At 42.4% G+C, this 25,293-nt stretch overlaps 1 protein-coding gene across 7 annotated transcripts in view; it reads left to right on the plus strand.

The window, feature by feature from the left end:
* Nucleotides 1-24,682, plus strand: part of map7d2b (MAP7 domain containing 2b) — a 32,283-nt gene extending 7,601 nt beyond the window's left edge. For 2 of the 7 annotated variants that reach the window (XM_076888453.1, XM_076888458.1), the window contains 13 exons: nt 4,448-4,592; nt 7,490-7,579; nt 10,928-11,014; nt 12,415-12,533; nt 14,044-14,117; nt 14,314-14,507; nt 14,963-15,101; nt 15,661-15,841; nt 16,951-17,055; nt 18,137-18,200; nt 20,062-20,203; nt 21,152-21,447; nt 22,445-24,682. In XM_076888453.1, the coding sequence (XP_076744568.1) occupies nt 4,448-4,592; nt 7,490-7,579; nt 10,928-11,014; nt 12,415-12,533; nt 14,044-14,117; nt 14,314-14,507; nt 14,963-15,101; nt 15,661-15,841; nt 16,951-17,055; nt 18,137-18,200; nt 20,062-20,203; nt 21,152-21,443 (1,632 nt within the window). In that variant the 3' untranslated portion in view covers nt 21,444-21,447; nt 22,445-24,682. Of the gene's footprint in view, nt 1-2,480; nt 4,340-4,447; nt 4,593-7,489; nt 7,580-10,927; nt 11,015-12,414; nt 12,534-14,043; nt 14,118-14,313; nt 14,508-14,962; nt 15,102-15,660; nt 15,842-16,950; nt 17,056-18,136; nt 18,201-20,061; nt 20,204-21,151; nt 21,448-22,444 lie in introns of those variants that run through there. The other 5 variants (XM_076888459.1, XM_076888454.1, XM_012915782.5 and 2 more) reach the window with 5 other exon arrangements.
* The last annotated feature ends 611 nt before the right edge of the window (nt 24,683-25,293 follow it).

Here is a 25,293-nt window from a genome sequence, read left to right on the forward strand (position 1 = left end):
GAGTCACAACAGCGGGTAGCCTCGTATGTTCGATTTGGCTGAGGTTTCACGCCCTTCCTGACACAAACCCCACAGGGATTTGTCTCCTCCCAGGATCGAACCGGGGCTCTTGTGCTTTTTAGGTGAATCTATAAACCAGGAATAAAACGAGGAGAAGATACCAGTCAGAATCACCTGGAGTTTAAAATGTTTCCTATCCCAAAAGAAGTTTTAAAGTCTCTCACCTTTTAGAAGCAATAACGTTTTAATGAGTAGTCATCGGAATAGTTGTTTTTTTATCGTCTGTTGATGAATTTCAGTTATTCCAGCTCTGCATTGGAGTTTAGTGGTTTTAAAACTAGAGATAATAGAATCCTTAAAAAAGGATTTTAAATCCTTTTTTTTTGCAGACTTATTATTTTAGTGTTTGTCTCTGCAGTTAACTCTTTATAACGCCTCAGATTTATTAATTGGCCTTGTACAAATCAAATTTAATGTGTGTGTGTACATTGAGGTTTCTCATGTGATGTCATGTGCACGCTGCTCGGGAGTTTTCCACCATGTTAGATGTGTGTGTTGTCACGGCTGACCTCCATCATTTGATCATGCCTCCCCGTTTGAGTATGTCGCCGGGACCTGCTTCACTCTGTGTGGTGTGAAGCAGCACCTCCCAGAAACCAAAGCAGAGGAGGGTAATATGGTCAAACCTTCTGTTTATGAGAGGCAGCCAACAATCCCAAAAAGCTGATTCTGTTCATGTGGACGTAGCGTTTTCATAGTGGGAGCAGCTAAAGTGGATCGTTTCAGACAGAGGATAAACTGAGGGGCTGCACAAAGGCTCAGTATAACATAAAACCAGATTATTTTGAACTGAGAATCATGCAAAGCTACTCTAATAAAGCCCAAGAATAAAATATGCAGAATGGATTTAATATTAGTCTGAGGTTATTTTGGAGATAAAAACTGAACCTGGTTCATTTTTGTCTAAATACTATTACTTTGAGTAGTGTTATTAATTACTGACCGTGTCTTGTTGACAGCTCACCTGCAGCACTCGACTCTTTGTTTTATTTGTCTCATGAATGGTTTGTGTTGAATCCTTTCATCTCATCAGACAGGCTCACTTCACATTCAGCACTGCAGAGGTAAACGAGTCCATTATGACTAACTCTGCCACGTTTGCCTTGTAAATCATCTCAATCAGCTCTGCCGCTGATAAATAAAGCAAATTGCACTCTAGTAAAAGTACTCATCAGGAGTCAGTTATGAGGGGACCTGCAGGCTGCTCATCCATCCCAGCCCTCCTCTCTATCTTTGATCTTCCACTCTCTTTCCACATCTTCACTCCCTCCCTCACCTTCATCACATTCTGCTGTCTCCCTTTAAATCCTGACTCCCCCTCCCCCGCAGCCTCTCCCTCCTCCTGCAGTTATGTGCGTGACTGTGCATACACCTTCACCCCACCCCCATAGTGCTGAGGTGGGGCATTTCCACCCATTCCATATACAGACAGTACACTGAAGCAGTGTTTCAGCTCTGTGCTGGGCAGTTACTCTGCATGGGCCACCTTAATGGTCGATGATTGGAAATCCAGTATGACCAGAAAGCTGAGCCACATAAAAAGCAGACGGCTCACTTTTTACCCTCTGCAACAAACACAGAAACAGCTCAGTGTACAAACAGGTATAATATGAATAAACAAATAAAAAATACACATAAAAATAAATGCAGGGATGATAATATTTACCTCGTAAGGCAATGAGAACATCACTAAATGGAAAATGCTTCTCTTCTGGTCTTACATTTTTACATAAATATAAATAGTCTCAAATAAAAGTCTGTTTTCTAAAGAAGGACAATCGGACAACCCAACAAATTTGCAAACATTTAACATTTATTTATTTTTAACAAATAAACAGTTTAAATATGAAAAACAGCAAATATCAAAATAAAACAAAGGGGCCTTTACAAATATACCTGAACCTGAAATATTCTTTAATCTTAAAAGGCTTCAATTTACTGCTTTAATATATCTGAATATAATAACAGCTCATTTTAGATTCACAAATGTGTCTGATTTCTTTAAGGTGCCTGGCGCCTTTATTTGGCATCCTATGACATGTTTATATTCATCAAATATGAATGTCAAAATAGAAATAAGTGTCCGTCACTTAATGACATTAGGAAACCCGACAAAGTCATGAATCTAAAAATGAACCCTAATTAAGTGTTTCTAATACACCAGTGAGGACTTTAATTTTGGTTCCATGAATTTATTCCCTGGATTTTACTTTTCAGGTAATTGACTCCTTATTTTGCCCCTTAAAACATTTAGATTTATATAAATGTGTTTTATATATATTTGAATTCTGCCTTTCTGAGGTCTCACGTGTGCTTCGACGTGGGATCTATGCTTTTCTGACTTATTTCCTGGTGTTGTGTTATTGAGGTTTGTAGGGCTGTTTGTAATGCAGAGCTTTAGTTGTTCTGGTTTTTGTTTAGTTTTATATTGACTTTTTGCGCCAGGCAACTATTTTGTTATTTCTTTTTGTGGCCGTAGTTTTGTGTCTCTAGTGTTAGCGGTCTTTTGTTTATTTCCTGTTTTACTTTGAAGGTTGGCTTTCTTGGATGTCTTCCATTGGTATTACTTCCTCCTTCATTATTGTCCGTTCGCCCTGATTACCTTTACCTGTGCGTATTAACTGCACCTGCTTGTCTGCACATAAAGCCCTTTGCCCAGCTCTGTCTTGTGCTCTTTGACTTTTCTAGTGAACCTGTCAGCTTAAATAAACGCTGCACTTTGCTCGACCTCTGAACTGACCTTCAACGCTCTTATATTGAACATCTCAAAATAATTGTCAATATATCTCTTTTTCAAATGACAGAGCCAACAAACTTTGTCTTTTTTTGTGGCTGGGATGCCGGCTAACAAAGAGCGAGAAGTGCCGATAAAATAAGAACCAGCCTTGAGCTGTTGTCGAGTGAGGTGAACTTTGGAAATGTCAACATGTCACGTTTGCATGCAGCGCAGAGTAGTTTGGATTTGTCCCGTGCATCTCAGATCTGGGCGTTGCAGATGCTGACGGGGTGTTTTTATTTTAACTGTGTGGTTTATTTAAAAAATCTGCTGCTGGTGCGTTTTTATAATGCAAGAATCCAAATTTTATGAAGTCTTTTCTTGGCTGAACGTCCACCTGAATGGTTGGATTTTTGAGGCGTCACTTGAGGCCACAAGGTGTTTTAGGGAGAAATATTTTCACATTCGCATTTGTATGTATTTTGCATGTGAAATACTCTGCATGTGCATACAGTGCATCTACAGCTGTAAGCACAATAGGGCAATCAGACATTCACTAAGTAATAATGATGCTCTGGAACAAAGGAGCGAGGTCCTCTATAGTAACAACAGCAGAGGGCAGGAGGTTTGCATCCAGGGTCTTTGTCTGTTTTCCCAGTAGCTCTTGCTCAAGGATAATGTTGCAAAACAGAATTAGGTTGCATGTAACAATTTATAGTATTTTATTTTTGATGTGTCAATGTGTGATAAGTTAAAATTGTGCTGAATGGGCTCTCACTCTGTGATCTGGAGCAAAATCCTTCCCACAGATAATAGAACAAGGACCTCACCGTGACTCCAGCATGAAGACATTAAGAATGTCAATCATTAGGAATAACAGCTGTCTCGCCATAACATTCCTTTAATATTCAACAGAAATGTCTCTGAGTTCATACAGGCCCAAATCCATGAAAGATTTTTATTGTTTTCCTCAAACTGTGAGCATGATGTAAGATTAATAATTGTACCCAGTCATGGTTTACTAATCTGTGTCTGCCAGTCACTCCCCAATGCCGAGTGTGTGTTTTCATTTTCTAGGAATGGTTATTGTCACACTGCAGCATGCATGCAGTCCAGAGGCAAAGGTAGAGGAAGGCAAAAGGATAAAAGAAATGCAACCAGTATCAATCTCCGATCCACCCACCATCTGTGTGTGTGTGCAGGCATGGTCCCCTGTGTAAACGTGTGTTCATGCATGTGTATGCATGTGGTGGGGGGTGGTGACGGGCTGCATTTTGCTTCCTCCCGTCTGACTAAAGTGCTTCAGAAACAGACTCAGTCATTAGAGAGGGAGTGGGTGATCGACATAGAGAGAGAGAGGGAGAGAGGAAGAGAGAGAAGGAGTGAATTGAACTGCGAGGTGGGGGAGAGGGAGAGAGGGAGCGGCAGACGGAGGAGAGAGAGCGAACAGAGCTGCTGTATCACTGAGTGGCAGACGGGCGAGCGAGGGCTGGTGACCACCAGCAGACAGCAAACAGACGAGCGCGAAGAGGGGCGAGGCCGCTGCCGCTGCTGCTGCATGCGGTAACCATGGCGCAGCCATCTCCGAGTGCATCGCCCGGCATCCGTCGCCGTAGCGATGGCTCGGTAAGAGAATCTCTCTTCTTCCCTGTTTCTGAACGTAACGAGCAGGAGAGGCTGGAGGCCATGGTACGCCGAAGAGCCGGGGGCCCTGAAAGACGAGGAGGAGGAGGTGGAGGTGGAGGAGAAGCCCGGGAGCACCTGGATAACAGGCCTAAACGGTGGACATGGGGAGGACCGCCTGATGGAGTGGAGGGTGAGTACCAACAGAAATGATGATGATGTCATTGGAGGGTGGGTTTGATTTCTAGAACTCGGGGGGGTTGGTAGTGATGGAGAAGTGGAGAGATGTTTCAGGAGGAGGAGGTCTGGAGGTCAGGAGGAGACGGGGGGGTAGCTGTGGGAATAAAGGGTGGAGACGTAAAAGCAGAGGACAAAGAGCAGGTGAAGTGAGGATATAGAGAAGGAGAAAACACAGCGGGGCAGTGGAGGAAAAGGGTGGGGAGGCTGCAATGCAGGAACGCTTTGTCTCCAGACCCCTTCAGGCTTTAGAGAGACTCGGAGTGAGTTCTTAATGCTTCAGCCTGATCAGACGGGGTCAAGCTGTGCCTGTAAACTGCTGTTTAAACGTGCTACAGGTGCCGGTTTATTTTTATGTTTGTGTGTTTTATTTCCGAGCTGGGATGCAGGACTAATTCTCAGAAGACCTTGAACGCAACAAGGCCACACACATAAACAAAGTGCGACACAGGGCTGTTCACTGAGCCAACTTCCATCACTCGTATTTTATCTCTTTTCTTCACCGTCACTCTTTTCTGAGATGTTTTCTGTCTTCTTGTCGGCCCGAGCCTGGCTCTATGCTGTGGTGCATTCATAACGCCATCAATTATTCACAGTACCCACCAGCTGAGCCGGGATCGGGTCCACCAGGCAGCTCCTCTGGCTCCGGCCCGGCTGACTGGGGAAGAGGCGCTGCTCTGGGATCTGTGGGGCCCGGCAGAACGCTCACTGCAGCAGAAACGGCACCAGCTCATCTTACAGCTCGATTAAAGGACAGACACTCACCCAAAGACGCAAAGTGTGTGTTTTTGTGTGTGTGTTTGTGTGCTGCGTATTTTCCTCTGGTCCCGAGCTCCAAAATGAGCTGCTACTTTATTCGAACAAGGTGTTCAGGCCGTGATAGCAGCTGCTGCAGATATTTACCCAACCGGGATCACAGCAGATACACAACCCTGTGAAAAAAAATATTAGGATTTCTTTTATGTGTGTCCATTTTCAAAGGATTATTTCTCCTCTTGTTGCCAAGACTTGGGGGAATAATTTAAAAATAAGCACTGAGATTACGGTTATTGATCCGAACTGGCACCGGGTGATGTTAATACAGGAGCATTCAAAGGGACCCAGCAGTATATCTGTGTATGCGTTTTTGGACAATGGCACTTTCCTTTTTAATGTTGCGTCTGTACACCACCACAGTGGAGTTTAAATCACACAGCCGACATGTGATTGAAATGCAGGCGTTCATCTTTAATCCCACGGGGCCTTGTGGAGCTCTGATCAGTTGTGCAGCATTTGCCTGAGGAGAGTCTAACCCTGTACGCTTCACAACTCGTCCCGCTGCTTCTATCAGCAGTCACATCATCAATAAATACTAGTGACCCACTTCCACTGGCAGCCACACATACACATGTCAAAACATTACCTGCACCATGTTTGACAGGTGATGTGTTATGCTTCAGATGATGAGCTGCTTGCCTCTTCCAGTCGTCCTGGTCCTGGTTAATCTTCATTTCAAAGACTTTCTTTCAGAACTCTTTTAGATGTTTTCTTCTTGTTTTCAAATGGTTTGCATCTTTTTATAAACTCTCTTTTACATAATGTAACCTATGTTCTCTTAGAATGTTCTTGATTGGTTAGATGTTGTTGTTAGATGTTTTCTTAAGCAAGTAATGAACTCTGTAATCGTCCACTTTAGTTGTCTTCAGGCCTTTTGATGTCCCTGAGCTCACCAGTGTCTTCCTTGTTTTTGAGAATGAACCAGATTATTGATTTGGCCACTATGAAAGGTTTTTTTGTCTTTTATACACCGATCAGTCTTAATAGTCATGACCACGGTCATATGAAGGGAATCACTCTGATTGTTTCTTCATCATGACACCTGTTAGTGCCATAGTGAAGATTATCTGTTCATCGTAGCACTGCTAACACTGCTAACAGCGCATCAAGTGGTCCAAGAAGGGAACAGTGATGAACCAGCGACAGGGTCACATGAAGAACAAAGGCCGGCTCTGCTCCGATCCAACAGATCAGCTGTTATAGCTGAAATTGCAAAAAAGGTCATTCCTGGTAGAAAGGTGTCAGAGTACACAACACATTGTATCTGTTTGCTGTTTCTGTAGCAAACAGCTGGACACAATATTATACAAGTCATAATGTTGTGCCTGATTGGAGAGAGTTTATTTTGGCCTGTCAGCCTAATGACACTCCTTCACTTGCACTGACGTGTCTTTGGATGTCACAGTGACAGTTTCAGTGAACAGCTACCGGCACACTCCACTTCTTTTATCTGCTGAATTTGTCATAAAATAATGAGGAACCAGGCCTCAGCCGGCCAGCTGGTTGTCAGTCAGTTAAGTTACTGAAAATGGGAGACTGTGTGAATCCAATACTCTAATAACACATGTTCACTGTTTGATTTCAAATCCTCTGTGGTGGTGTAAAGAATCAAAACTACAATAATGTCCAGTGTCATTGTTCAGAACCTGTAGATCTGCCTACATGCTGAACATGGTAGTTTAAACAGTTCTCTTACAGCAGATGTTGCTTGAACCTCCACATGATGAGAACAGGATCTTAGATCTTCCCTGAGAGGGCAGTGACACTTCTTTTGCACGTATTCGCGTCACAGTTTTGTGTTTCACTCTCCCTCTTGTTGGCTCGTTTGCCTTTACAATGTTTTTGAACAGATTTTGATGCCTCTTTCACTTTAACCCAGCGTGTGTGTGTGCACCGAGCTTGGTTGTTGTTTTCTGTTTGTATGCCTGTCATGTGTCCCTGAAACAGGTGTGTGTGTGTGTGTGTGTGTGTGTGTGTGTGTGTGTGTGTGAGTATGTAATGCTTTGCTTTCTCCGCTCTGCTTCACCTGCTGCCCAGGTAACCCTAAGACCCCACCCTGCCATGCCATTGGCTCCGCTCAGCCCAATGAGCTTCCTGCTGCTTCCAGTGCCAGCCAGTCCCGTAACGGTACAGACCACATGACTATGTGTGCCACACCCACCCACCGCCACCTGCAGTCGATCCTCTGTTTGCATGTTCGTAGCTGTAGCGTCATCCTGAAGTGTGTGATAGTCGTGTGTATTATATTTCAATCCTTTTAAAAATGTTTGCACTGATTTTTGTCACGACTGTTCTTAGAGGACCTAATAAAACGCGCTCCACCAGCGATAAATTGGAATATAAATCTGAATATTTGTAAACAAAGTTGCAGCAAAAAAGTTTGCACAGGTTTCCTCTGCAGTAAATGTAGCAGCATGTGCAGTATGTTGGCACACCTCAGTGGACGTGAGTTTTGTCAGCCATCATGTGTTTTTTGGTTTTTTTAGCTAGAGTGGCCGTGCTTATATGAGAGGGTGGAGTACTACGCTATCAGCTAACAATAGCTGGCTTTGTTACCAGCCTGCATTCATACAGACACAGATAGCTAATAATGAGTTATTAGACTTTCATTCACCAAAACTGGAGCACAGACAATGTGTTAGTACAATTAACTGCACAGTAATCAATATTATTGGTCCACATGAGTTACTCCAGTTAACTGAGGTGAAGCCTGGCAGACAGCTGCAGCTGCATTCGCCTTCCTCGCCATCCAACTTTCAGTCAGAGCAGCACAAGCCTAACTTTGTCCTTAAAACAATTCTAATAAGTAAATTGTAAAAATATCTGTTGCTGTTATGAAGTAGGAAACTATCCAGAGGCAGCGTTTTTTAAGCAGGCTGTAAACACATTTATTTTCTGAGTAAAAGTTGTAAATGTTAACATGGGAGTCTGTTGGGACTGACTCCATAGAGAGTCACTCCAAAGGGAGTCATATTTCAGTGCCACATGTGGCACAGAAAAGGAAAATCTATGCAGAAGCATAAAGAAAAGCTGAAAGAAACAAGTCAATATATTCAATTTAAAAAAGGTGATAACGAAAGAAGCTTTTTATTAAAGCTCAACATGCATAGAGTTTAGGTGTGTAATGTATGGTTATATTTACTACATGTACAGGTAACTACATTATCATTTATTATCTGGCCATACAACAGCCTCCACTGCTGAATCTGCTCATCAAAGGACAACATTGTGCTTTAACTTTTCAAAGGTTTTTACAGACATTTTAAAGCTAAAAATGTTCCCAAAAACTTAATGTGTGAAATCTTTACTCAAAAAACAAAAATCTCTGTAGAGCTCTAAATGTTTTTTAACGTTTACAGGAGCTTTGACCTTCACACAGTGGTGACAGCGCTGATCAGAAAGAGTTAAAACCAATCAAATGCGTGACCTCCGACCCACTCAGTGTGTGTTATTTGTGTCAGCTGCCGGTGTTCTCCACCCATCTTCATCAACAGTGCCGTCATATCTCCTCTTACTGTCTAATGAGCATCTGGTTTGAAAGCCCCACCACACATAAGTGCGTATGCAACACACATGCTCTCCCACCCCCACAACAAAGGGCTGCTCCACTTCCTGTCTTCCTGGCCCAAGGCCTTGTTTAGCGATGCATACGTATTTTTCTCAGCAGGGAATTTTGTCTATGAAACACCCTGTTACTACACACACACACACCATAAATCATAGCAGACTTCACCCTCCAGCTATCTGTGAAACTTATTAGACCTCACACGCTCTCACACACAGACGCCATGCGATCATTACTGTCCCATATCACCGACTCAAATAACCTCCATGGTGTTTTGCACTCGGCCTGACCTGCTGGTGCACTTCCTGTGTTGTTTGGTAGTAATTTCAGGAGAAACAGAGTAAACGAATCAGAGTTTAAAACTGCAGTCAGGACACTGTTTCAATCAAAGAAGTACAGGAGAAATATTTGTCACTTAAAAAGATTCGGCAGTTGATATTACAAGTTACAGACCTCGATGTAAACCATCGGTCTGCTTCACAGAAAGGATGACTTTGAATCGGGCCACAGTTTTATACCCCAACAATAACACATTATTATTACGACTATCTTCTTTAAGAACCAACAGACCGTTTTGTTGTGTCCCTTCGAGTCTCCTCTTCGTTCAAGTCCCTCTTATCTGCTCCTTTCCTGGAAGGACAGAGACAGAAACACCTGCCTTGATTATTAATATTATCCTGATACTGATTCTATTTATTATCTACATTCGGGACACTTCCTTTGGCCCAGAAAATATCCTCCTGACGGTTATCTGCTGTGATGTGTAAGCATGCAGTAAAGACCCTCCGCGCTTCTACGTCAATTCAATATTTCAATTCAGTCGTAACGCTGAATGACGCTTCGACCCTCAAAAACACAGAGTGCCGACTCGGAGTGCACAGAGTGCAATGTGTACATAAAAATCCTAAAAATCAGCTTTATTTAATCATTTTAAATCGTAACAACACTAAGCTGGAAAAAGACACAAATATAAACGATAACTGTGGCTCATTGCTTTCTGTTTATCAATAAATATTTTCTCTGAATTCATCAGATCAAAGTAAATGTATTTAAGTTAATTACATTAATTGAAACATTTGTAGCATTTAGTTAAAACAATTACAAGATATTTTAGGGTATAATTAACTAGAAGAAACAGTAAAACAAGATAATTGGTTAAACTAATGAGGCAACAAAGACTAAACTTAACAAATATTATAGGAATATGAAAAAAATAAAACAAAAACTGTGACATGACGTCTGAGTGACTGTGAGGAAAAACATGTTTTTAAATCGTTTTTTGAAGATTATGAATGAACTTACTGACAGTAAATATTTTATTATTTTTGTTACTTACTTATAGTAGCTCACTAAAATAAATGTTTTATGTTAAACAGGTTAACAACACACTCTCCTAAAGATAAAAGTGAATAAAAAAATCATGCAAACTTGGATTATTTGGAAAGAAAATAATCCTTTACTCCTAAAATCTAATCGCTATCCCAGAAAATCCCAGAGAGCAGATCAAGTCTTTGGTCACAAACGGAGTTTTTAAGTCCTGCTTTTGTCCGGTCGCGTCTCTCGTCTCTGAAACGTTCACCTCACAGCTTTATGGCTCTGCAGTCGCTGCTTCGCTATCATCATCCTCCATTTCATGATGAAGCACTTCCTCGTGTGTGTGTGCGTCTCTGCTGCTGTTTCGTTTCTGTCTTACATCACCAAGGTTAATTCATTCAGCGCCCTGCACGGCTCATCGATCAGTGGGTTTATTTTCTGCGTGAGCCGGCAGATTTGTGTTTGTCGTGTGAGGGGTGTTTGTGCTGGGATCGGACGTTCACTGGACAGTTTTACACCGAGCAGCAGCTGTTTAAGTCGCTGTGGTGTGTGCGTCCGTTTAAATGATTCGCTTTTTTGTTTTTGTGTTACTTCAGCGGTTGACTTCCTGTCTCCACCATCTGATCAGCCAATCAACAAACAGCTCTCCAACTCTTCAGCTGCTCTTCACTCACCAGACAGAGGTGAGACTTTATGAACCTTAAACTAAAAATCACCCGAGTACCAAACTGGAGAGCAGGATTCAGGCTTAACTCTTTGTTTCCAGTGTTTCAGATCAAAACAAATACATGTAAAAGTAAAAGTGTGAAGAAGTCGCCCAGATAAGAGTTCTTTCAGCTCTGTGCCTGTAGACCAAACAGACAGTACTCCTGCTTTATAGGTAACAGCACTCTGCAGCATGGATCTAATAAACTTGGGTAGAACATCAAGGTTGATGCATGTAGGCAGTTATTCCTCTGCTGTTTGTCTCCCTGTGCTCCTCCTCAGCAGCTGCAGGACACATCCTGTACAAACAAGCATCTGCTCCCTCACCTGAATCATCTTCTTAGATCAGTCTTTGCTTTCTTAGTCGTTACCTCCATCTCGTCTCTCTGAGCTTGTTCAGGTTTTTTCACAGGTGCCAGTGTTGAGTTGATCACCTGCACGGCTGGTTTTCACACAGGGGGCGGCAGCAGAATTATTTCTAGCACCATATTGTCTCAAATATTTGGATGTTAGCAAATAGCCAACTTGATTCATGCTCAATCATCCAAGTAAAGAAAACCCTTAAAGTTGGTTCTGTTCAGTCTTCAATCTGTGGTGAGTGATCAAATGTTTCTGAAAACACTACGTCCACGTGAGCAGACTTAACTTCCTGAGACATTTAGGTTGTTGATTGGCAAATGATGAAAGAGTTAAGTAGGCAGATACAAGCCGTTGTTCCTGGCTCACCCCACACGGCTGGAGTCTGTGTTTTATTGGGTGAAGGAGAAGGTTTAGACCCCTCTAACCATGCAACATGCAGCTGGATGCATAAATCCTGTGAGATCTGGGAAAACGATGACAAAATGAAAGTCGCCTCAGAAACAAATCTCAGCGACTCTGCAGCACCTTGAGTTTGATGTTGGAAAAGACATGATGTACTCTTTAACCCTCCAGCTCCTTTATCCATACATGTTAGGATCCTGCAGGTAACTGTAGGCGTCCTCCATCACCCCTCGCCTAAATATGAACACATCTCAGGCACATGATTTCCACCTCGAGACAATATCCCAGCTGCATTTTCCCGACATTGTCTGAAAGTCATGAAGAAAAACATTAATTGACATCAATCATCATGTGTTAAAAAGACCAGCTTTTTACTTGTTAAAAATATTTTACTTGTGTTTTTAAGGGACAAAAAGTTAATGCTGTTTTTTCTATCTGGAAGCGCAGTGAGCCTCTCCGGGTTAGAGTCAGCAGAAAAAGCAGAAACGGTTTCTCATTTGTTTGCACAACGTGTCTTCCTAACCGAGCGTCTCATTCTCCTCCATCTGTGTCTCTGTCTGTATGTTGTAAACGTGTTTCACGTGTTATTTCTGTGTGTCCGTCTTTGACCCGTCAGTGTCTTTTGTGTCCCATCGAACAGCTTCATCCAACAACCACAAACTAACCAGGAGTTCCTCCAACCGCAGAAGCATCGCTGGGTTCCCCGAAGAAACATCCAGAGCCAAAACACCCACGGTCAGACACACACACACACTAACATATAACACCACATAGCTCTTTGTAAGCGAGGTGTTTGGAGCTAAAAGGGCACATTAGCAACTGTTGTGCTGTGTGGTAATCTTATAGATCTGGACTCATGAACCTTCACTCTCCCAGAGCTGTGGACTCTGTGTGATGTGTTGCTGGGTGAATCACTTGCCGTTGCTTTTGTAAGTCTCTGGTTTCTTTGTAAGAGGTTAATAACTGCAGGACTGTGTATTTGTCCTGCAGTCTGAGTGTCAGCACTGTAGCCAGGTAACAGGCATTACCTGTATGAAACGTGGTGTTTGGACTCTGGTTGTGTTAACATTTTGACCATGTTGTGTTTTTCTTAGAGCCAGAAGTCATATTTGAACAATAGGGTGGAATGATTATGGCGCGATGCAGGGACACAGAAATCTTGTGCTAAATAACAGACCAATAAAACACTATTTTATTTTTTCTTGGGTTATAAAAGATTTGAATATGTTTACAGGTGGGGTTTTGTGTTTTTGTGCATCTGAACTTTTCTTTAGTTTTGTTCTGTTTTGTCATTTAGCCTAATGTCTGCACCTCTGTTTGAATTTGTTGTTGTCACACTTTTTCTGCAGCAGTGTGTGAACTCTGTTTGTAAAGTACTACATATTTAAAGCTGTTCTTTTTATCTTTAGGGTTAGAGTTATAATTAGAGTTGACACTGCTGATGTCTTAAGCCTCTCAGGGTAAAACTGCTAAAAAAGGAAGTGCATACACATGGAGCTAAGATGAAGATTAGTATACAGCTGGGAGCTTCTGCACTTGTGTTGTCATGTGTGTCAGACAGTGCGGCCAAGCCCCAAACTTTAAACCTTAACATGAGGTACAGAAAAATCCCCCCATGCAGTCATACCAAACTCTAAATGTCTTTATTTCTGCTGTAAATTTGTGAATTCTGAGTGTGTGGGGACTCTGTCAGAGCCAGCCTCAAGCAAACATTAGATGAGCTGATAGTTTTTCATTCCACCTCATTATTTCAGCCTCAGACGGGGTTCCTGCTCGGTACTGACTAGTTTCAGGATGTAGCTGCAGGATTAAAGATGTGCAAGTTACTAAACTGGGCCGCACCGGTCAAAAAGCCAGTAAAGCTTTCAGTAATGAATTCATTTGTATGCTAACAAACATCTATGCAGTCAGAACTGTTTAGTAACTGTTTGAGATTCATGAAGTTTTATTCCAGCTAACGAGCATGTAAGATGATCCTCTGTCGTTCTGCACTGATGCTTCGGACAGGAAGGAAGGACTCAGTTTTAATGAGGCAGGAAAACGACTGCTCACGTCGTTCACAAACTGATGTTGTAGTCGTTACTGATGTGAGTAAGCTGCATCCAGCATGATGAAGCTTCATCCTGACTCATCCTCACTGATGGGTCTCCAGTTACACGGCTATAACAAGAGCTTCACGAAGTCCTGATGTTCTGATTATCATGTGTTTATACAGCCAGTAATATTTGTGAAATCTGACTTTTAGGGGGAGTCAGCAAACACACCAAGCCGCAGTTCTTCCTTCAGGGCCAACAGCAAGGGCCCTGCCACACCGAAACGGTACACACACACACACACACACACACACACACGCACTGTGTGTTTACATACGCTCAGCCTAAACCTAACCACGGGATGGGCATTTTGTCCCAAATATAGTCACGTGCCAGTTTTCTGTCCTCTCATGTCTGAACATGAACACGCACACTTCACCTGAAGCACAGGCGACTTGATGTGACTCTGTTGGTTGCTTCAGGGTGAGGTCCAGCAGGAGTCGCGCCCAGTCTCCCTGCTCCCCTGGTCAGTACCCGCCCTCCCCTCTCCGGCAGAGAGCCACCACCCCCGGCACCGACGAGGTCAAAGGTCACAGCACCCTGGAGAGGAAATCCACCAAATCTGAGACATCGGAGAAGAAGATCCCCAAATCCACCAGCAGAGAACTCAATGCAGGTGAAGACATACGTGCAGCAGTAACTTTACACATGCCGCCTTAACTAAGCTATCAGTTTTTTATTGATGTCGATTGAATTCAGGGGACGGTGATAGTGGTCAAAATACCACCTGGTGAAGGAGAAATCTCCTTTGGTCATATTCAGCATAATTCAGGCGAATGATAAACTCTAAATGTCGAAGAAAAAAGCAAAACAAGAAGGTTTAATTCAACATGTCAAACAGAACCTCGCCACAGAATCTGCAGAGTGCACATCGAGTGAAAACACAACCGAAGATGCTCCTGGCTTTCCTTTCTGTATCTGTACATGTATCAGCAGGTCTTACCTGCAGAGCTCTGGTGAGATGGTCCCCTTAGCTGAGCATTTATGAAGCTGTAATGTTGTTTAAAGGCTTTTTGAAATCTTTTAAACTGTTTTTTTATGTTTTTTGTGTCTCTCCATCCTCCCCAACAGAGTCTCCGGGCACGCCCACAGGAAGGAGCGTGGGTGGGACCACAGACGCCGAGGAGGCATCCAGACTGCTGGCAGAGAGACGCCGTCTGGCCCGAATACAGAAGGAGCAGGAGGAGAGACAGCGGCAGGAGGAGGAGAGGTGAGTGCTCCTCGTACACAGCTGTTCACTGGACCCAGATGTTTCTGGTTTGTTCTGTTTCTATCTGAACATGTGAAACGTTAGACTTATGAGTCTTGTTTTTTCTTACAATCGCTGAACATTTAATGGACATTAGATCGAGTTTCACTCATAGTTCCATCGTAGCAGTCAATACTGTCCAAAATACAGCATTTTGCTCCAGTTCTGATGAGGAAAATTAAACACAAAATAGTTTGTTAAATGCAAAGTTTACAGGGATTGTTGTAGATGGAACAAAATGGAGAATATCCAAAAGCCTCAATTTATAAACAGGAGATTTATGGTGTTTTTTGTCCTGTTTATAGGGACTAGTTATGTACTTATACTGCACTTTTGTAGCTGGAGTTATTCAGAGCTAAGACTGAGTAGAAAAAGTCATTGATTTGATTACTTTGACTGTTTGCTGTGTATACTGAATCAACAATATTAACAATGCATTAAAAATAGAAATTGTCAGAGATGATTATCTTTGTCTCGTCTGTGGCGCCCTGTGAAGTTCAGACTTTGTGGTTTTCTGCAGGCTGAGGGCCGAGGAGGAGCAAAGGAGGCAGCAGGAGGCCAGAGAGCGGCAGGAGAGGGCGGCACAGCAGGCCGAGGAGGAGAGGGTGAGGCGGGAGGAGGAGAAGGTGAGACGGGAGGAGGAGGAGAGACGGCAGAAGGAGCAGAGATGGAAGGACATGCAGGATCAGCTGGACAGAGAGGTCCGTGTGAATGAAACGACCTATGATGTGTTTTATTGTTACAAAGGTGATGCTGCTCAGTGTTTGCATAGTTTCAGCTCAAATGAATAATTGTTAACAATGTTCACGGATCACTTTGCATTTGTGCATTTGTGTTTTTATTGATGTACTTACATTAAAGTGTCCCATGTTGCTATCCTTACCCTGCTCTGAATACATTTACGTTAGGACTCAGTTTACTATAAAAGAAGGATTTATGTCTCTGAGTGTGTTTAGGTTTCTTTAGTTATGGGTGTCATGTGTCTTGATTTAATATTATAAATGAATGTTAACATGTAGGTGAAAGCTTCATGCCATACGGACACAGAAGCAGAAAAAAATGTCAGAAGAAATATGGAAATAACAAAAATCTATTAAAAATAAATAAATACAACTAGAAACCGGATTAAATAAGACAAAAAAATTAGAAGATTAAATAAATTAAAAATTAAAAAGGTGCATAAATAAAAAAGTAAATAATTAAACAAATAAAATAAATTTAAAAAATGTGAATAATTTTTTTTTCTATTATTACTGCAGTTTATTTAATGCCATAATAATTTCATTATAAAATGCTTCTTTCTGTTATGTTTGTTTATAGTCCCTCTTCCAGATGGTAAAGTACAGAAGTCTGTTTCTGCCACTGAAAGAGCTTTTTTATTATATCAATAAGTCAAAATTGGAGTTTATTATCTCCAAATTTCAACTTTCAAACTCCAACTACTGAGAAAAAAACTTAATCAAGTAAAGCTTTGGAGACAAAAGCCCCAATCTCTGATTTATGAATGCCAGCTGAATGAAAACTATTACAACTGTATTAAAAGAAGAAGTTGGTGAATTATGCAAAGAGCAGACACACAAGCTGTAGTACCATATCTTTATTCTCTACCTCTAACCTGTTCGGTTGCAGGTGCAGTGGTTAAACCCTGATTTATTGTTACAGTAATTATGAAGAGTGATTAATGATGATATCAGTGCAGATCGAAAGGGGGCGGGTCTCCGGTTCGACTCTTGTATGTTTTCAGGTAACTCATGTTTACACACTGTAAACTGAAGAATAGCGAGAATGTGATTGGCTGCGTGTTTTTCAGAGGGAGGAGGCCTTCCTGCGAGCTCAGAGGGAGGCTGAGAGGAAGAGGCAGGCGAGAGAGCTGCTGCACATCCAGGAGGAGCAGGAGAGACAGCAGAGGAAGAAGGTACCGAACATCTCCACAGACTAATCACAGACTAGAGCTCAGAAAATTCACCTTTTAAGATGTTTTCTCACCTGGGATCCAGACAGTTTCAGGAGACTCAGATATGACGTAGTTGGCTTCAGACAGTTTTTTATTCTTATGATATGTTTAAATTTGGTTGCTGTTCCCCTGATGTGCTGCCCCCTGTTTTCCCTGTGCTACCAGGCAGGCTTTGAGGCTTAGCGGGGTAACTGAAGGTTTAACCCTGGGGTTTTCAGGGATGTGACGATGATTCACTTTTAAAGCTGCGTATACAATGGCAAGAGATCCACTCGTCACACATAACTTTGAAGCTGCTGGTTGCTTGCAGACATTGGTACACTCACACTCGCTCTGGTCTCTTCAGTCACTCACCTGAACGTTATCGCAGTTCTGCTCACTTCACCTCACCAGCAGTTATTTCGCCCCGAGTCATTTGAAGTTTCTGTATATTGTTCAGTTTCACTGGGGTACATCACCACGGTAACGTATACTGGAGAACTAGCCCTCCCCAATCAGTTCTCAGGACAGTGGATCATCATTCCTGGAAGAGAAATGATCAAATCAGATAAAATCTTCATCTCGTGAGGCAACGTCATTCCTTTTTTTCCTGTTGGCTGCGATTTTCAAACAACTTCATTCTTCTGTAGGCATTAATACACGATCCCAAAACACAGCAACATTTTGTGGACCTTAAATCAGAGTCTAAGCCTTCGTTTAATTCTGTTTTGATGTTTGCTTGTTCTTCACTTCGTCGCAGAGAAACAACAAAAACTGTCTTCTGTTAATTTACTGTAACCTGTCAGGCCCTGAAACGACCTTCATGTGACTGCTTACAGACGTCAGATTAAATGAAGCCATACAAGGAAAATTATCCTGGATGTGCTGAACGGAGCTCCGGCTCTTTGTTTATTCTTGGATTTCTATTTGTTCCCTTTTTGCACCGTTTTCAGACACTTTTACGAGCAGATGGATTATCATGACACAACATGAACTCGAAAAGTTTGATGTGATCGTCTTTTATTTCTCTCTGTTAACACCAGCCGTGTGTCTGCTTCTGCAGAGAATTGAGGAGATTATGAAAAGAACAAGGAAGAGTGAAGTGGAGCCTCCATCTGCTGCTCCAGGTAAATGGATGTAACACACACACACACACACTACAAAACTAATGACTTAATTTTCCACGCCAGTGCAGTTCAGAGTCCTTTTCCCTGTTGTCCTTTGGATGGGAAGCGTTTTTGAAAATCTAATTTCTCCACCACGATCAGGCCTCTCTGTGAAATTGGATGTGATAACTGGCAGCTGCAGTGTGACTCAGCAGTGTTACACAGGTGGGGGAACAGCACCTCCTGATGGGCGGAGGTGGGATAAATAGCCAACGCTGAGGGGAAAAACTGCAGCGCTCGCTGAACTCTCTGAACTCTCTGACCTCTCTGAACTGAACGGACTCGCGTGCCGACGCCTTCATCAGCACAGCTGAAGTGAATCACTCTGTAATCACCGCAGCTTTACACTGAAGCAGAAAGATTATGATAGAAAACATTTATAAGGAACATTGTTACACTCCTTTCACTGCCCTCGCCGGCAGGGAGTTCCACCTGGTTTTATGAACATCTTTTAAATACTTTAAACGTAACCGGTGGTTCTGAACTGAAGGAGAAACTATTAAATGTATCAGGAAATGTTTAAGTAGAGGAAGCTGAACACCAAAGCATTCAGGGTGCCTGGTTTTTATTCTCCCCCACGCATCATTATGTGTGTAAAAATGGTTTGCACTAACAGTTGACTGAGGGTGTAAAACTGCTTTTTTAACAGGAATGATTTTGTTTGTTTATTTGATATTTTTAACCATGCACAGAAATATCGAAGTCATAAGAAACTACAGTATCTTGTACTAGATTTAGCTGCTGGCTCATTTCTATCTGCAGTCACTGGGGAGGGAGGACGCAGAGCGCTGTGGCTCATGCCTAAAACAAAACCTGTAATAAAATCACAAATATCCAGGAAGCCTCGGCTCAGCTCGTTGTGTTCGAGGGCCGGCGGGCTGTGAGGTTTGCAGTGAAGTTTAATTAATGAAGCCTTTGTTGATCATAGTTTCAGGAACGCTGTTGGCTTAAACCTCCTACTCTTAGTGGTTAAAGCCGCTCCCTGCAAATAATTATGAAGCAAGATAATCACCCTGAATAAGGTAATGTGATCATGACGTGCATTTATGTGCATCCAGCGTCTGAACAGAGTAAATCATTTTTGACATGCACAGAATTGTCGAGTTTTCTGGAAAAGTAGGGTTGTGATTTGGATCTCTGGATTTCTGCTTTCATCCTCACATTGCTGTGATTTCTCACATTTCTGACTTTGTCGTATTTCATCTTCCAATGGACCTACCTTCTCACTGACGTCATCGTTTGATGTAACAGACGTGCAGTTTGGATAGTTTCACCCCGAAAATCAAAAGAAGTGTTTAAGTGGACATCAATTAATGATCAGTGTAACTCGATTGGAAAGAGATTTTTATCCACAGTAACGTGATCGGATCAGAATCTGGTGTGTTTACATGAAGCATTTTTATTCCAGTCAGACTTTTAATCCGGTTACTTGTGTCATTGTTTGAAGAGTCTATATGTTAACGTCTGATGAATATTTCTGTCTGAAGTTTGGTCTTGAATTTTTGAAAATGTGGAAATAAAGAGATCCTTTGAAAGTCTGCAAATTGAGACAGTTTCCTCCCTTTAAGAAGCGTAAACTATGTATTTGGGAAACTTTCAGCCTTGGTGGAGGTTTGGAGTCTCCACTGTTTCATCCGGATGCTTGTCACCACTGATAGAGGTGGAACATCTGAAAAAGGGTGCGAAATTTACTGCAACTATAAAGCATTTCTCAGGATTCATTTTCAGGAAGTGATGCTGAACTGTGATATCCGAGGCCGGGATCAAACCTTTAGCACCTCTTTTATAACCTCGAGTAAAGACTTCCTGTGTATGTTGGCAGCAATCGAGGTGCGAGGTGAAGGTGCTGTCGCCCCGGAGGAGGACACCGCGACTCCCGCTGAAGCCCCCGTCATCATGCTGGGACCCCTGGAGAAGAGCAGTGTGGACGAGCTGTCAGATGGGGTCCAGTCCATGGACGTGAGGTAGGTCTCCCCAAAGCGTGACCTGTTCCTTCCTCCTCATCTCATTTAGTCAACTGTCTGCATCTCAAAGGTTTCTGACACCCCAACAACTGAGAACGCTTACAACTCAAAACCACGAACCAGAGGAAAAAACAGGACTCAAGTGCTGGGATTTAAAACGTGGGAGCATCATAATGCTTTAGTTTGGCAGTATGTCATAATATTTTATATTAACTAAAATTCTTTTCTTTGCCTGACAGAAGCCAGCGTTCACTCAATTTAGTGTCAGGTCAGCTCTCATTCAGCACTCTGTGGTTGAGAGCGAGCCACTAGAGTTTTTTTAATCCCTTTTCATTACAACCTAAGCAATCATAAACCGTCTATAGCTCACATTACCTCTGATGTACAGCAAGGGTCAGTCTTAGGTCCTATTTTATTTCCTATTAGCAGGCTTCCCCCAGGCCTCTACATTTATCCAGAACAGTCACGTGTCTTTACGCAGCTACACAGAAAACACAGACAAAATCGATTGATCTAAATCACATCAACTATTTTGATCATTGCTGCGGCTCTCTTCCCAAATTTGATATTTATGTGTGAATATCTATGGTTCAGTAAGACTAGAAGAGCTCTGCAAAAATCCTAAAATGTTATTAAAAGGAAAAACATAAAAATTTCCTAAAGCCAAGCTGATCAGCTGACCATTACTCTTTGATCTCTGAATAGCTAATCTGAGCTGCTGTGACATTACAACAAGGAGGTGTTTAGCCCTGCTGATCACCTTTTCATTTACTCTGTAATCCATTCATCGTCTTCTCATCTCACGTCTGGTTAAAGGCTTCATTCTTCATGTCCACAGCCGAGCCTGATGTTTGTGAGATCAAATACTGCTCATTAAATACTGACGCTGCCCGTCGAGACGCTTTAATAAACTAAATGTTGTGTCTCTGTCATCGTTGTTCCTTTAAGCTCTCCATCTGTCTCCATCAGTCCAGTGTCCAGGGATGAGCCAGCGAGCGCCCACGAGTTCTCGCCGGTCACCGAGGGAACAGACGGCTGCCCGCTGGGGCACCTGATGGACGATGACGCCCCGGGGCGAGGGCAGCAGCAGGCTGCAGAGGTGCAGCCTTACCCCAAAATGCAGGCTGGAAGCGGGGTCGGAGACCTCAACAAGAACCTGCTGATTCACGGCTACAGCGCCGCCTCCGAGTCGTCCCAGCTCATCCACAGCGTCGGCCCGAGCAAGCTGGACATCCAGTAGCCAGGTAACAGAGACCCCCCGACATATGGCCCTTTCACTTCTCTCTGTCTGTCTTCACTGCTCTACTCCATCCAGTAAAAAGGCAAATACTCAGTTTTAGACGATATGATGCCATAGAGAGGATTATTTCTACTATAGTCATCCCAGGTTAAGAAGCCACCTGCTTACGAGGAGCAGCCAATCAGAAGATATGAGGGCTAATACAGAGGCCTGTAAACATCTGGACCGTGCACACAAGTGCTGTTATATTTAGAAGTCATCCATTCATGACATAAACACAACATGTTTTTTATACAAATACAAAATAATTATTTAGTGCTGTAAAGTGGTTCTAGTTGACTTTGAGCCTTCAGGCTCCTCCCTGCATGCTGCAGGTGTCTCTGCTAAACAGACAGAGGATGGCTGCTGTCAGCCTGCAGCAAAGTTTACAAGGAATCTGACAAGTGTAAAAATATGACAGATTAAACCAGCAGTTTATCTGCAGACAAACGGCTTCAGTTTTTGTTCTTAATTAAACAGTTTTGTCTCTGTTGTAAGATGAACAGGTGGTGGATGAGACTGACATTTAAATCTGTTGATTAGACGTTTTAATAAAGGTCTCTTACACACTTTTTATGCAATTGTGATAACAGTACAGGAAAAAGGGACCGTACGAAAAGCACCATGATATGAGTGATTACACTTCTGTTATGTAATCAAACTTTTGAGCTAAGAAGACACTGCAGGACCTGAATCTCATGCTTGTAAATACAGTGAAACACACCATTGTCCTGCCTGCTTTCTTCTGTATGAAAATAACATGCATTTGTTTTAAAGTGTTGGGTTTAATATGTGCTTGTTGAACCAAAAGAATCCGGCTTTTGGTTATGTTGAACCCAAAACTTTACTTACGGACAGGGAAAAACAATATAAATATAAATATAAATACATAAAGTATTTATGTATTTATATTTAGTATTTGCCATACTGAAGTTCTTAAATGTCTCTTATCTCTCTTTTAGGACCTTTTTCAGGAGGCCGGCAGCTAAAAACAGGAGCCAGGAGAAACAGACCAAGAGACCAGAACAACAGTCATCATCTCCACAGGAAACGACTGCTGAACACCTGATTTCTCATCTGTATTACCAAACCACACACACGCATCACTGTTAAGCTTCTGGCCACATTTTAGGGCAGTGCAGGTGGGCAATTACAGCTCTGAGAAACACAACACAGTTTGACCTAATCATGCAGGTAATGTGATATATTTATATATATGTGAATATTATGTTACAGAGTGAAGTTTAGGTCACAGTTTATTCGTCTAAAACCCAAATAAATTCAAACTTTGTGCTGTAAAACTTGGAGCTACTTCCCCTCCACGCCTGAATCCAGTATTTCCCAGCTGCACTGCCGCCAAACATAACTCGCCCGCTTTAATCTGTCATCTCTGCTCTTGAAACCGTTGTAAATAGATGTTTGAGGCGGTCACAGTGGGGACAGGAAGCGGCTCTGTAGCAGATGATCTGGAGGAGAGCCGTGAGACTGATGCTGTTGTGTGAATCTGTGTGTAGCATCCTCAGCTTGCCGAGCTGTTTTATGGCCGTGGTTGTGGGTTCCCGTGTGTTTATCCCACCTCTGACCTGCTCTGCTGTAGATTTCCTTCCATCCTGACGCAGGAGAAACCATCAGAAACTGAAACGATGAACCCGCTGTCGACCCGTAGCCTTTAGCTGTTGTTTCTCTGCCGCTCATCACTGGACCGATGGACCGATTTGAGGACTAGCAACAATCAAACACGAGGAAAAAATGCGACCCTTCTGGGGGGAAAATGCTACATGTCTTGTAATTTAATGTGCGGGCGGGGGGATATTGAGACAGCGTGTTGTGTATTTGTCTGGCACTGACTGTAACCACGCAAGCTGCAGTTTATAGTGTGCACTTACAGTAGTTGTATGTTTGTTACACCGCTCTGAAGACGCTTAAATCCCCAGCCCACGTCCCCGAGTCAAATATACCTCACCGATTCAGAACAGCTTTCACCACCTCACAGCTCATCACCTCTGAGGCCTTAAACCTCTGTGCAGTCAGCATCCTCCCCGTCACCCTCAGGCACGCCCACTTTCAGCTGATTTTAAAGGCCCGGAGGAGGCCTTTAAAAGGAGGACGAGAACCACAAACACTCCCTGAGGAGGCGTTTTTGCCCTTTAGCTCACACACAACAGGAGATAACCTGAAAGTAAAGGTTAACCACTGTCCAGAAATGTTAGTGTTCATATCAACAGGTAAAAAACTCAATAACCAAACTCATATTTATGGACATTTTAAGGAATTTGAGCTACAGAAAAGCTTTAGCCTTTAAGTCATGGTAATCGCTTTCTTTCCAAGTTCCTTAAATCTTTATTGTTAATTTTTATTTATTCTTGATTTAATGTATGTATGTATTTATTTATTTATTTATTTATTTATGGTTTAGGTTTTTAGGTCCTTAGAGAAGATACTGGTGTAATCTTCAGTACCATTTATTACAACATAGATCGTCTTTATACAAAAACAAAACACCTAAATTTCCAGAAGTGTTGCAGAAGACACATGCTTGGTGTCATGAACAGTTGTACATTTCTTTTGTTTTTTTTTACTGGATGAATAAGATCATTTATTATTTTGGCATGCACTGCAGTGTAAGCCTGTGCAGACACACTACAGAGGTGGTGGTTTGGTTTCTTGCTGTGGGAACCGAGGCCTCTTCTGCTTCTCCAAAGCACCACACAGAGGGGAGGAAAGCATTTCCCCGTCACCCCAACGACCTCCAGCGCATTGATTTTTATCATCAGCTTCCCTCCACGTTTGCTCACTGCTCCTCCAGATTGTGCTGAAATGCATCGTCAGAGGGTCCCCCGGGTCCCCTTGTGTATGAAGTAGACATAAAGGATATAATGTTTATTCTAATCTTACTTAAACTCTGTGACACTGCAGCTTGGTGGAATATATCATTGTAAATGTGGTGCATGGAAAACTGCTGAAAATGAACAATAAACTTCATCAAGCCATTCGTGTCAGTGAGCTGGATAAATAAACTAGTGAATGGAAAACTGAATCATTAAGGAAGTAAGGGACATGTTTGAGATGTTTAGTCTTTGACCTTCATATGAAAACGATCTAGTGTAGGGCTTAACGCAGACGCTTTTCTTTATCATTATATCTCACTGTGTGTTGACTTGATGCTGCACTGAAATTAAAAATCACCTGCAAAAACTGGATGGATTATCTTTTTTTGATTTTGTTCCTGACCCCAGAATCAGCTTCTGCATTATTTAACCTCCCAAGACCCGAGCTCTTTCATAGCATGCATTTTTATTTTCTCTTTGCTGTTTGGGCTGATTGGGACCTGATGAATGTAAAAGAATTTTTTTCTTTTTTACCTGATTTTTGTTTCCGAGAAAAATGAGATCCACATACGAGGACATTCGCTTTAAGTTTCGAAAGAACAGTGGCAGTGTCCTTGTAAGTGGATATCAGGCCCTTGTTAAGCAAAATTTAGTATTTTGGTTTGACAACCCAAAATGTCATGTCCACATATGTGGACACCAGATCGCAGGAGGTTAAAACAGATTCAAACTTCCTGTTGGGGTTTTCAGCCTTCAGCATGAAAATGATTTTGATGGAGATTTTTAAAACACTGACTTCTGGATTATAGCAGCATCAGAACCACAAAAACTATCAAATCTGCAAAGCTTTTAACTAAAGGGAAAGGTTAATGATTTTCATTAATGCCAGCTGCGGCCTCAAGGCTGGAGCTGAACAAAACACCCAGATAACGACTGTGTTTATACTGTTCCCCCCCCATTCCATGCAAGGCCACCTGGGTTGG

The sequence above is a fragment of the Maylandia zebra genome, linkage group LG9 (assembly GCF_041146795.1).
Source record: "Maylandia zebra isolate NMK-2024a linkage group LG9, Mzebra_GT3a, whole genome shotgun sequence".
NCBI classification, from domain to species: Eukaryota; Metazoa; Chordata; class Actinopteri; order Cichliformes; family Cichlidae; genus Maylandia; species Maylandia zebra.